This window comes from Babylonia areolata, chromosome 29, assembly GCF_041734735.1.
Source record: "Babylonia areolata isolate BAREFJ2019XMU chromosome 29, ASM4173473v1, whole genome shotgun sequence".
NCBI classification, from domain to species: Eukaryota; Metazoa; Mollusca; class Gastropoda; order Neogastropoda; family Buccinidae; genus Babylonia; species Babylonia areolata.
This window is the reverse complement of record NC_134904.1, coordinates 2,398,600-2,413,599: the sequence shown is the minus strand read 5'-3', so window position 1 is coordinate 2,413,599 and position 15,000 is coordinate 2,398,600. Positions and strand designations below refer to the sequence as shown.

Sequence of the window (15,000 nt, the reverse complement as noted above, 5' to 3'; positions counted from 1 at the left end):
AAAGAGACAGAAGAAACTAAAGTAATGCCCCTCCTCACCTGGCAGCCGTCGGCCAGAGCGAAGCCTCCCCCCATGAGAAGAAGCACCCCCCAGGCCAGTTTCTCGTTGACCGCTTTCCACGTCAGGATGGGCTGGTAGGGAAGGTGGGAGGCAGCCAGGGCTAAGGACTCATCTGCACCGTCATTCATCAGCATCACTGTCATCGTCATTTTGTCATCATCATCATCATCATCGTCGTCGTCGTCGTCTCACCATAATCATCATCTGCGGTGCACTGTATCATATCACATAGTCTAGTTTTGTACTGCAATACAGTACACCAAACTGCCTTCGACCGCGCTAAATTAATATTGTGTTGTATCACACCTTGCTTTCACACTAACTTACAGCTTTATTCTATAATGTTCATCGCTTCTGAAAAAGAAAAAAAAAGAAAAAAGAAAAAAAAAGTTCCACAGTCCTCTGATTATTTCCTTCCACTCCAGGAACGATCACAAGCAAGCCATGCACAAGCCATGAGGTAAAGAAAGAAAGAATAAATGAAATGAGAAAAAAAAGAAACACCCCCCGAAAACGGAGCATGGCTGCCTACATGGCGAGGTAAAAACGGTCATACACGTAAAAGCCCACTCGTGTACATACAAGTGAACGTGGGAGTTTCAACCTATGAACAAAGAAGAAGAAGAAGAAGAAGCGCTTGCAGGGTCTTCCAAGTTCACGGTGGTCTTCCTTCAGCTGGCCATACAAAAGGATCTTCGGGATCCTGCTGTCTGTCATGCGGACAACGTGTCCTGTCCAGCGTAGCTGGCACTGGATCAGCAGGCTTTCGATGCTGGGCAGGCCGCTCCTCTCTAGGACCTGGAGGTTGTTAAAGATAAAATAAAATAAAATAACGGGGCCTTCCCACGATAGCTGACAAACTGCAATCGCAATTAGGCACGACATGGGAATGACCACACTTTCTCGCAGTTCCAGACTTTCTAGAAAAAGTGCCAAGAAAGCATGGGGGGATGCGAGCAAGCGTGGGACTGCGAGTCGGCGTATGAATGCGTGAAAGCAGTATCAGTATCAGTATCAGTAGCTCAAGGAGGCGTCACTGCGTTCGGTCAAATCCATATACGCTACACCACATCTGCCAAGCAGATGCCTTACCAGCAGCGTAACCCAACGTGCTTAGTCAGGCCTTGAGAAAAAGAGAGAGAAAAAAAAGATAAATAAAAATAACAGATAAATACATAAAAAATACTACTACTACTACTACTACTATTTATTAGGTGCAAAATCTTGGTGGTCAACTCTAAGCGCACTGAAAAAATGACTACTATTTGATGCGTGAAAGCAAGTGAAGAACAGGGCGTGCAGGCTGACAGCGTGAATACAGGGCTCACAAAAAGTTACAAACCACCTGAGAACTGGCTCGGTTGTTGTTGTTTTAAAAGCACTTGGCGGGTATAGTGAAATGATGCTGAAGTTTTGGCGAACAGTGATGCCTGCAGCCAGTGAAATGAGTAATCACTCATAACCAGAGGTGCCTTCTGACACATGCACTTTTCATTTTTTGCAATGAAAAGCCACACAGCTATCGTATATAAACCAATGAAAAAAACTGCTAATATTTGACCGAAACATGTAGGCCTCCCAGGCAACGAGCGTGCAGACCACTTGCTAAGGAAGCCAGCTCACACAGCCAACCGTTCCTGCCACGTATGAGGAAGCAAAAACTCTCCTCCGCAGCAGATTCCGAAGAGGCTGGGTCACCCTGAACGGAGGCTACCAGGCACACCAGGATCCCATCAGGACACTGGAGAGGAGACATCAGACTACCATCTACCGCCTTCGCACAGGACACTGCGGCCTCCGAGCACACCTGAAGAGGATTGGAGTGGCAGCCACACCCCTATGTAATTGCGGCAAGGCTGACCAGACCCCATCCCATATTCTCCAAGACTGCCCCCTGTATGAAAAGATGCGGCAGCAGTCCTGGCCTGGGGGTGCTGACCTCAACACCAAGCTCTGGGGGACGGTAGCCGATCTTCGCCGGACGTCCGAGTTTGTGGCATCCCTCGGACTTCGACCCTGACTGCGTAGCTGTCGAACGCCAATAAAAAGAACGAACGACATGCGCAATAGCCGAGTGGTTAAAGCGTTCGACTTTCAACCTGAGGGTCCCGGGTTCGAATCACGGTGACGGCGCCTGGTACATGGTGGGTAAAGGGTGGAGATTTTTACGATCTCCCAGGTCAACATCTGTGCAGACCTGCCAGTGCCTGAACCCCCTTCGTGTGTATACGCAAACAGAAGATCAAATACGCACGTTAAAGATCCTGTAATCCATGTCAGTGTTCGGTGGGTTATGGAAACAAGAACATACCCAGCATGCACACCCCCGAAAGCGGAGTATGGCTGCCTACATGGCGGGTTAAAAAACGGTCATACACGTAAAAGCCCACTCGTGTTTATACGAGTGAACGTGGGAGTTGCAACCCACGAACGAAGAAGAAGACTGAAACATCAATAATTTAAAACTCATTTTTTCAAGCTGTTTATGGTGCATGTAAGTCTTCCTGGTTGGCCTTTCGGGGAACCATCCCAACGCCGACTGTCCTAAAACCGTCTTGGCCGAGAGAGTGGGGATGTAACTTGGGCAAGACACTCTCCACTATAATCAAATGCTAGTCCAGATAGCTGGGACAACAGCTGCCTCCTCTGCTGTTCTGATGGTCATAGTCGGACACGACTGACTGACACACAAAGTTTTCCTGAAACAGCTGTTTGTGCAGTCAATGGGAGGCGGGTGAAAGACCATGAATAATAATAATAATAATAATAATAATAATGATAGTATTTATATAGCGCTGAATCTTGTGCAGATACAAATCAAAGCGCTTTCACACCAGTCATTTACACGCATTCATAACTCTAAAACTAAGAAACTAATGACAAGGAAGAGGCAGGGGAGGGAGGCTATCTTGTGAAAAGGTGGGTTTTAAGGCCAGACTTGAAAGAGCTGAGTGCAGAGACCCGACGAAGCGAAAGAGGAAGTTCATTCCAAATGCAAGGTCCAGAGACAGAAAGAACGGCGTCCAACAGTGAAGTGTTTGAATCTGGGTATGCGTAAACAGAGGGGATCCGAAGCCGATCGTACAGAGCGAGATGGAGTGTAGAGGTGAAGGCAGCCACAAAGATAGGAAGGGGCAGATTTGTGAATACATTTATAACATAGAGTGCTGATCTTGTACTTTATTCTGTGCGAGACAGGGAGCCAATGGAGATTTTCCAAGCCAATGAATACAGCTTGGAAAAGCCGTCTCTCGAAGTTTCTTTCTTTCTTTTTTAAACAGTTTATGAAAACGTGTCTGTTTTTTTTTCTTTCAAGTGGTCCATAACTGTCTGTAAAGTCTGTATATCAAATAACTGCCATGCATTTCACGTATCCTGCAACAACAACAACAACAACAACAACAAAAGCCACAGAAACGAACAGCTGTCTTTCAGCAGACTACTCACTTCCATCAGCCTGGGGTAGAAGGGACGTCTTTTCGCCTACACAAGTGCCATCATTATCGGTTAGAAATAATAAATAAATAAATAAATAATCAAATGAATAAAATGAAAACAACAATGTCTTCCCAGAGTGGGTGAAGTGACTGCGTTGAGCAGGTGTTTGAAGTGTTCGTGGTTATTCCTCCCATTCTCCTGTTCCTGTTGGATCATACAAGCTGAATGGTCTCTTCTGCTTGCCCTGTCCATGATCTTCGGCGTCCTGGACGAGTGCCTTTTGGTTCCTTTACTGCATCATGCAGTACGTTGGTTGGTTTGTTTGTTGTTGTTGTTGCTGCTGCTGCTGTTGTTGTTGTTTGTTTGTTGTTGTTTGTTGTTGTTGCTGTTGGTTTTTGTTGTAGTAGTAGTTGTTGTTTTGTTTTTTTTTGGGGGGGTGGGGGGTGGGGGTGGGGGTGCCTTCTGGCACACACACACACACACACACACACACACACACACACACACACACACAGACAACAACAGCAACACACAACACCCACCCAACCCAGCAAGCACCCACCCTACACAATATATATGATAGTCAGTCGTGTCCGACTATGACCATCAGAACAGCAGAGGAGGCAACTGCTGTTCCGACTATTTGGGCTAGAATTTGATTATAGCGGAGAGTGTCTTGCCTAAGTACATCCCCACTCCACCCTACACTACACACACACACACACATACACACACCACACACACACACCACACACACACACACCACACACACACACACCACACACACACACGTCACACACACACACACACACACACACACACACACACACACACACACACACAGACAACAACAGCAACATCAACACACAACACCCACCCAACCGAGCAAGCACCCACCCTACACTACATACACACACACACACACACACACAACACACACACAACACAAACACACACACACACACACACAAAACACACACACACACACACACAAACACATACACACACAAAAAAAACACACACACAGACACACACAACACCCCCACCCCCCCTACAGACAACAACATCAACACACAACACCCACCCAACACAACACTACACACACACACACACACACACACACACACACACGAACAGAACAAAAACCAACAGGGGTTGACAGGTGACCCACCGGTACACACACACACACACACATACACACACACACACACACACACACACACACACACGAACAGAACAAAAAACCAACAGGGGTTGACAGGTTACCCACCGGTACACACACACGAACAGAACAAAAAACCAACAGGGGTTGACAGGTTACCCACCGGTACACACACACGAACAGAACAAAAAACCAACAGGGGTTGACAGGTTACCCACCTGTACACACACACACGAACAGAACAAAAAAACAACAGTGGTTGACAAGTTACCCACCGGTACACACACACACGAACAGAACAAAAACCAACAGGGGTTGACAGGTTACCCACCTGTTAACACACACACACACACACACACACGAACAGAACAAAAACCAACAGGGGTTGACAGGTTACCCACCTGTACACACAGACACGAACAGAACAAAAAACGAACAGGGGTTGACAGGTTACCCACCGGTACACACAGACACGAACAGAACAAAAACCAACAGGGGTTGACAGGTTACCCACCGGTACACACACACACGAACAGAACAAAAAACCAACAGGGGTTGACAGGTTACCCACCTGTTAACACACACACGAACAGAACAAAAAACCAACAGGGGTTGACAGGTTACCCACCTGTTAACACACACACGAACAGAACAAAAAACCAACAGTGGCTGACAGGTTACCCACCGGTACACACACACACGAACAGAACAAAAAACCAACAGGGGTTGACAGGTTACCCACCTGTACACACACACACGAACAGAACAAAAAACCAACAGGGGTTGACAGGTTACCCACCGGTACACACACACGAACAGAACAAAAAACCAACAGTGGCTGACAGGTTACCCACCGGTACACACACACACGAACAGAACAAAAAACCAACAGGGGTTGACAGGTTACCCACCGGTACACACACACACGAACAGAACAAAAAACCAACAGGGGTTGACAGGTTACCCACCGGTACACACACACACGAACAGAACAAAAAACCAACAGGGGTTGACAGGTTACCCACCGGTACACACACACGAACAGAACAAAAAACCACACAGGGGTTGACAGGGTACCCACCTGTACACACAGACACGAACAGAACAAAAACCAACAGGGGTTGACAGGTTACCCACCTGCACGGCCAGCAGACTTCCCCCTGCAGGACAGCAGGCAGTGAGGGGCCCGGGAAGGGAGCACGAACAGTACACAGGCGATCAGGACGGCAGGGGTGGAGTCCTTCACAAACCTGCCCACCACGTTCCTTCTTTCACTTTCAAGTGTACCGACGCGCTCTCCTTCGGGAGAGCAGCCCGAATTTCACACAGAGAAATCTGTTGTGATGAAAAGAAATACAAATACAAATCACAGACACACACAGACACAGACACACACACACACTCTCATCATACAATTCACGTTTGAGGGATCCACCCAAAATGGAAAGGTTTTTTTGTTTGTTTTTAAATTTTTATTTTATTTTATTTTATTTTATTATTATTATTATTATTATTATTATTATTATTATTATTATTTTTATACTATATTCCATTGTTGTTTGCTTAAAAATGCGAGTGAGGCATGTATATCGACCGATTTAAGTCAAACCCCACACTTTGAGCCCCCACACTTTGAGCCGCCAAAGAGAAAAGATTCAGCTCAGCTCAGTTGCTCAAGGAGGCGTCACTGCGTTCGGACAAAATCCATAATAATCATATACGCCACGCTGTACCAAATAGACGCCTGACCAGCAGTGTAACCCAACGCGCTTAGTCAAGGCCTCGAGGGAAAATAAAACGGAATCTGAAATGAAATAAAACAAGACAGCTGAATAAATGAATGAATGAATGAATGAATGAATGAATGAATGAAACACTGACCACAGAGCTTTCTTTCTCAGTGACAGGAAAGTATCAGTATCAGTATCAGTATCAGTATCAGTTTCAGTAGCTCAAGGAGGCGTCACTGCGTTCGGTCAAATCCATATACGCTACACCACATCTGCCAAGCAGATGCCTAACCAGCAGCGTAACCCAACGCGCTTAGTCAGGCCTTGAGAAAAAAAATAGAAAAAAAATAAATGAATAAAAAAAATAATAAAAAAGAAGAAAAAAAGAAAAAAACATTAAAATACTACTAAAAAATGACAGGAAGGAAGAGTGGAGAATGGATGGATGGAGGGAGGGAGATAGGTAGAGAGAGAGAGAGAGAGAGAGAGAGAGAGAGAGAGAGAGAGAGAGAAGGAAGGAGGGTGAGGGATATATATATATATATATATACATATATATATAAAATATAATATAATATAATATAATATAATATAATATAATATAATATACACAGAGAGCGAGGCACACAGACAGTCAGACAGACATAGAGAGGGAGAGAGAGAGAGAGAGAAAGCGAGTGAGTGAGAGAGGGAGGGGTGAGAGGCAGGTAGGCAAAAGGGAGATTGAAAGATAGAGAGAGAGGGAGAGAGAGACAGACAGACAGACTGACTGGCAGACAGACATAGAAATAGACAAACAGACAGAGAAACAGACAGCCAGTCAGACAGACAGACAGCAGCACAGACAGACAGACAGAGAAACAGACAGCCAGTCAGACAGACAGACAGCCAGCCAGCAGCACAGACATACAGACAGAGAAACAGACAGCCAGTCAGACAGACAGACAGCCAGCCAGCCAGCAGCACAGACATACAGACAGACAGAGAAACAGACAACCAGTCAGACAGACAGACAGACAGCCAGCAGCACAGACATACAGACAGACAGAGAAACAGACAACCAGTCAGACAGAAACACAGACAGCCAGCAGCACAGACATACAGACAGAGACACAGACAGCCAGCCAGCCAGCCAGCACAGACAGCCAGCCAGCAGCACAGACAGCCAGCAGCACAGACATACAGACAGAGAAACAGCCAGTCAGACAGCCAGACAGCCAGACAGACAGCCAACAGCACAGACTGTTCACCCCTTTTCAAAGAGGAGGCCCCAGCCAGGGATGAAACCCGGACTGCGGGTGACCCATAGTAAGGCCAGGGTGATGAAGTTGACCAGCACCACCCCTTCTGCAAACCTGTTGACACATAACACACACACACACATATATATACATACACCACACACACACACACACACACACAGATATATACACATACACCACACACACACACACACAAATATATACACATACACCACATCACACACACACACACAAATATATACACATACACCACACCACACACAAATATATACACATACACCACACACACACACACACACACACAAATATATACACATACACCACACCACACACACACACAAATATATACACATACACCACACACACACACACACACACACACACAAATATATACACATACACCACACCACACACACACAAATATATACACATACACCACACCACACACACACACACAAAATATTTACACATACACCACACACACACACACACACACACACACACACAGAAACACACACACACACACACATACACACAGAAACACACACACATACATAAGCACACACGAGTGCGTGCACACGCACACACGCACACACGCACACACGCACACACACATACACATACGCAGACATACAAACACACACACACACGCACAGAGACAGAAACACATACACAAAAAGGCACGCACACGCACACGCAGAAACACACACACGTGTACACACACACACACACACACACACACACACACACACACACAAACATTAACGGAAGAAATAGCTGTCGATCCACAGAATACAGTAACGGCGGGAATAGAGCGCCTTAATGAGTGCAACGATTGCTCTTGGAAAGGAATGTTGTTTTGGAGTCCTTCCAAAAGATGTAATGAGTGAAGGACTGACAGGAACTGCAAAAGGCAGTGAATTCCGGGTTTGTACAGCTGAAAGCATCACCCGTTGTCTTTCTCTCTGCTGAAATTTGGGAAGGCAAAAGATTCCACCATCAGCAAAAAGAACGGGGATTATCTTGGAGGTACATATAGCTGCTGTGGTCCGTCCGTCGGGATCGACGAGGACCATCTAGTCATCCTGGGGGTGGGTGGGTTGGGCTCTGTGGGTGCGCAGATGACTGGTCAGGCCAATCTGCGCCCGGAAGGTTCTGACGCAGTGTGGACAGGGGATGGTGGCGGCTGTCGGGGACTTGCTGGCACTGCTTTTCCTGGCCTGTCTGCGTTGCTCTGCTGCAGCGATTCTGTTGGCCTCACAGGATTTGGTGCCTTTGTGGACAGCTGAACGCCACTTTGGTCTGTCCATTGCATTCAGCTCCCATGTGTCGTGGCTGATACATATAAGATAAGATAAGATAAGAATAACTTTATTATCTCCACCTGGAGAAATTTGGTCAGGTGCATTATCACAACATAGACAAGTAAACAACATGGGGACCATAACTGTAAAAGCCAACAACAGCCCCAACAAATATTACGAAGATACAAATGTAAAAAATATCACATACATAGTTTCATACATACATCCACACACTGCAGGTAATAACTAGTATTCTTAATGTAAAAACAGAAAGAATTAAGAAACATTATTTGAATATAATTATAAACATAGCCTACTATACTGCACATTGATTATAATAGACAGATAAGATAAGAATAAAGATGAATTGCGGAAAACCACAACCAGATAATCAGCACACACCCGCACCGCACCCCCCCCCCCCCCCCCCACCCCACACACGCAGATAACTTGATCAAACAAGAGTAATAAACATATGTTCTCAAATAAAAGCATTTCACATATTCGCTTTTAAAAACATTGCAATTAATTATTACATCGTAATTATTAAACAGAAATATATTATAGCTGCTAAGAAGGTCAGAGATACACCGAAGCGCATTTCCTGAAATGACACTAAAACCAGAGACATGAGATTTTGTACGTTATTCTCTGCCCAACAGGAAGCTGGTGTGGTTCTTCAAATTGAGGCGTTGTACAATGCTGGGACTTCCGAGCTTCCAAAATGCATAATTACAGCGGCAAAATTGTGAACTTGCTGGAGGGGTTTAAAGAGCTTCCAATGGACAGCCAGCGAAGGGAACTGGAACAGTCTAATCTTGATAAACTACACGCACAAACTACTGTTTTTGGTCGTTAGTATCAGTATCAGTAGCTCAAGGAGGCGTCACTGCGTTCGGTCAAATCCATATACGCTACACCACATCTGCCAAGCAGATGCCTGACCAGCAGCGTGACCCAACGCGCTTAGTCAGGCCTTGAGAAAAATAAAATAAAATAAAATAAAATGAAATAACAATTTAAAAAAAAGAAGAAAAAAAATGAAACGAATAAAAAAAGAGATAAATACACAAAAAATACTACTACTACTAATGATAATATTTATAAGGCGCAAAATTTAACTGTAAGCGCGCGCGCGCCCGCGCGCACACACACACACACACACACACATACATTACCCTGCACGCCCCCCCCCCCCCCCGCCCCCTCCTCCATACATTCATTTCTAGGCTGCATATCGCAGCTTCCGCGGCACACACACACACACACACACACACACACACACACACACACACACACGTACACACACACTTACTTGTACAAGCACACACACATACGCCTATATCCCCCACCCCCAACCCCACACACATATATACAAATATATAAATTACATGCACACCCGCACGTTGGTCGTTAGAGATACAATACTTCTAACTTCGTACATTGTCAGTGTGTTAATAACATGTATCAACACACAGCTGTGACCCCTTCAAATAGGGACGATGGCCTTATTTTGAAAAAAAAAATAATTGTTTGTTTGTTTGTTTGCTTTCTGCTTTGGTCGCTTCTAGTGTTAAATATTTTCATGATTATACTCACGTCATACTGCCCATCTTCCTGTATTCTGCCCATAGCGCTTCTTTCACAGAATCAAACGACGAGTCTTTGGTTACACAGCGGAAGCACCTGCAGAGAGAGAGAGAGAGAGAGAGAGAGAGAGAGAGAGAGAGAGAGAGAGAGAGAGAGAGAGAGAGAGAGAGAGAGAGAGAGAGAGAAGGGAAGAAAATTAAAGAATCAATAAAACATGTAAAAAGCAAACAAACCATATAATGTCGCAACTGTGATGACACGAACTACATTCCATGGAAAATGTTGAAGGCAGCATGGTCATCATCATCACCATCACCATTATCGTCATCATCCTCGTCGTCATAGTTCAGTTGCAGTTTCTTAAGGAGGCGTCACTGGGTTCGGCCAAATCCATATAGGCGACGCCACATGTGCAAGGCGGATTCCTTCCTCGAGTGTATGCATATGTATCTATGTATCTATCAGAGTGGATTTTCTACTTTTTTTTTCCCAGAGGACAACAGTTATGTGTTGCCATGGATTCTTTTACAGTGCATCAGCTGCGTGCTGCAAACAGGACCTCGTTTTATCGCCTCATCCCAATATCCACGCGCTCAGTTTGATTTTCCGGTGAAATTTGGGAGAAAGGGCGAGACCGAGATTTGAACCACACCCACACGGGCAACATATTGGCAGATACACGTCTTAACCATTCTGCCACCTTCCTGTTTCCTCGTCATAACCATTATCATCAATGTCATCACCATCATCAATATCATCGCCAGCATCATCATTATTTCCATTGCTACCAGTTTCACCACCGACATCATCATCATCATCATCATCATCAACGTGAAGAAGATGATTACTGGCATACATCACAGAGGAACCCGAGTCTCCGTGACTGACAGTGCGTTCAGTGCAACACGCTGAGAATGGCAGCTTCATCAGTGTCGGCATCATCCTTTTCCTTCTCTCCGCTGAACATCGCCTCGTTCTGCTTCTTCCCCATTCTTTCTTCACGTCAACATAATTAAAGTCAATGTTGTGTTTTTCTTTTGATGTTTTCGATTGAGTATTGATTTGAGCATGAAAACCAAAAAACAAAACAAAACAACAACAACAGCAGCAACTAAACAACAACACCAAAAATCAACAACAACAACAACAAAACAACATCACCTCTTTCTTTTTTTCTCTCCCCATTTTCTTCATGAGAATATAACCAATGTCAACGTTGTGTTTTCTTTCGATGTCTTCGATTATGTAAAGTAGTGATTTGTGGCCAAAAACCAAACCAAGCCAAACCAAGCCAATCCTCGGTCGAAGACAAAGCTGTAAGCGCTTTACAAACACGGGGTCATCTGCACAACAGGCTGCCTACCTGGCTAGAGCCGTTTGATAGATGCTTATTGGGGTAGCGCTAATCATTCGTTTCCTGTGTCATTCAATCATATTTCAGGCACGCACATTATACACACTCAGACAGACATGCAACATTTTTACGTGTATGGCCTTTAAAAAAAAATTGTTATTTACCCCGCCATGTACGGTAGGTAACACTCCATATAAAAGGAACAAGAACCAGTATGTATGATAGTCAGTTGTGTCCGACTATGACCATCAGAAAAGCAACTGCTGTCCCGACTATCTGGGACAGAATCTGATTATAGTGGAGAAGTCTTGCCCCAAGTTACAACCCCACTCTCTTGGCTAAGAGGGTTTTAGGACAGTCGGCACAGGGGTGGTTCCCAAAGGCCAACTTAACTTGTCCCCAATGCCGCAGCACGAAGAGCCAGTGCAGTCTTGTCTCCTAATTTCAGAGTCATGGTCCTTTACAAAAGACTAAGCTGTAAATGACTATCCCATTGTAAAGGAGAAAAGCATTGATCATACAGCTCTCACTTTGCTGTTGGCCCCAAATGTAAGCTTACGTCAATCTGTGATACTGATCAGCTGTCAATCTGTATTAATTATCAGCTGTCAATCTGTGATACTGATCAGCTGTCAATCTGTATTAATTATCAGCTGTCAATCTGTGATACTGATCAGCTGTCAATCTGTGTTACTTATCAGCTGTCAATCTGTGATACTTATCAGCTGTCAATCTGTGATACTGATCAGCTGTCAATCTGTGATACTGATCAGCTGTCAATCTGTATTAATGATCAGCTGTCAATCTGTGATACTGATCAGCTGTCAATCTGTGATACTGATCAGCTGTCAATCTGTGATAATTATCAGCTGTCAATCTGTGATAATTATCAGCTGTCAATCTGTGATACTGATCAGCTGTCAGTCTGTGATACTGATCAGCTGTCAATCTGTGATACTGATCAGCTGTCAATCTGTGATACTGATCAGCTGTCAATCTGTGATACTTATCAGCTGTCAATCTGTGATACTTATCAGCTGTCAATCTGTGATACTGATCAGCTGTCAATCTGTGATACTGATCAGCTGTCAATCTGTGATACTGATCAGCTGTCAATCTGTGATACTGATCAGCTGTCAATCTGTATTAATTATCAGCTGTCAATCTGTGATACTGATCAGCTGTCAATCTGTATTAATTATCAGCTGTCAATCTGTGATACTGATCAGCTGTCAGTCTGTGATACTGATCAGCTGTCAATCTGTGATACTGATCAGCTGTCAATCTGTGATACTGATCAGCTGAGCGTTGGGCCAAGAACAAGTGACACCACCACGAAAACCCGATCCACGAACCTGAGGCCCTCTCCGTAGAGCTGCATCCAGCCCCAGAGGCAGAGGAAGAGGATGAAGGAGACGGGCATGCCGATGAGCAGCCAGCTGGCGAAGTTGATGGGGTTGGTGCCCCCGTGCTCCTGGTACAGCCTGCAGGCAGCGACACACCACGATACGTCACCACGATACGTCACCACGATGCGTCAACACGATGCGTCAGCACGATACGTCAGCACGATACGTCAATACGATACGTCAACACTATACGTCACACGATACGTCAGCACGATACGTCAACACTATACGTCACACGATACGTCAGCACGATACGTCACACGATACATCAGCACGATACGTCACACGATACGTCCACAGAGTACAACACGGCTGGACAGGATAGTATAATATAGAATACTATAGTACAGTATAGTACAGTACAGTACAGTAAGCACAGTACACTACAATAATGACAGAATACGATGCGATATGATAAAATGCAATACATTACAATACAAAACAGTACTGTACAGAAAGCGCAGTGCACTAAAATACAATATGTCCAGATAGGACACGATACGATATGATACAATGCAATATCATACAGCACAATACAGTACAGTACAGTACAGTACAGTACATCACAATATGACAGGATATGATACCATACGATATGACAAAATGCAATATATTACAATACAGTACAGTAGAGTATTGTACAGTAAGCACAGTACACTACACTACAATAATGACAGAATACAATACGATATGACACAAAGCAATACATTAAATTACAGTCCAGTATTGTACAGTAAGCACAGTACACTACAATACAATACTCCAGGATAGGATACGATACGATATGACACAATGCAATACATTACAACACAGTACAGTATTGTACAGTAAGCATATTACACTACACTACTCCAGGATAGGATACGATACGATATGACACAATGCAATACATTACAACACAGTACAGTATTGTACAGTAAGCATATTACACTACACTACACTACTCCAGGATATGATACGATACGATATGACACAATGCAATACAGTAGAGTATTGTACAATAAGCACAGTACACTACAATACAATACGACAGTTTGCGATACCATATGATACAGTGCAGTATAATACATTACAGTACATCATAGTTTGGCATAGTACAGAAAGCACAGCACATAACAATACAATACGTCAGGATAGGATACGAGACTACATGACACAATGCAATATAATACTGTACAATACAGTACAGTATAGTATGGTATAGTACAGTAAGCACAGTACACTACAATAGTCAGGATACGATACGATACGATACGATATGACACAAAGCAATATGATACAATTACAATAGAGTACAGTAGACAGAGCACAATATACAATATGATGGGATACGATGCGATACGATATGACACAATGCAATATAATGCATTAAAATACATCATACTATGGCAGAGTACAGCAAGCTCAGTACACTACAATACGACAGCATACGATACGATATGATACAGTGCCACATGATACATTATAATATGGCATGGCACAACAAGCACAACACACTGCAATATAATACGACAGAATACGATACGATACGATATGATTTAAGGCAATATAATACAGCACAATACAGTACAGTAGAGTACAGTAAGTACAACACAGTACAGTGCAATGCAGCATAGTGCAGTACAGTACAATAGAATACAGTGCAATATCGTACAGTGAAGTACAATAGTGTACAATACTATGCGATACAC

The 15,000-nt window shown here is 44.2% G+C and overlaps 1 protein-coding gene across 3 annotated transcripts in view; it reads right to left on the bottom strand.

The window, feature by feature from the left end:
• Positions 1–15,000, bottom strand: part of LOC143274930 (Na(+)/citrate cotransporter-like) — a 57,787-nt gene that overhangs the window by 9,815 nt on the left and 32,972 nt on the right. For 2 of the 3 annotated variants that reach the window (XM_076578932.1, XM_076578931.1), the window contains exons 8-13: positions 13,256–13,384; positions 10,556–10,642; positions 7,641–7,745; positions 5,798–5,910; positions 3,508–3,543; positions 39–172 (exon numbers count right to left, since the gene is read on the bottom strand). In XM_076578932.1, the coding sequence (XP_076435047.1) occupies positions 39–172; positions 3,508–3,543; positions 5,798–5,910; positions 7,641–7,745; positions 10,556–10,642; positions 13,256–13,384 (604 nt within the window). The remainder of the gene's footprint in view (positions 1–38; positions 173–3,507; positions 3,544–5,797; positions 5,911–7,640; positions 7,746–10,555; positions 10,643–13,255; positions 13,385–15,000) is intronic. The other variant, XM_076578934.1, reaches the window with a different exon arrangement.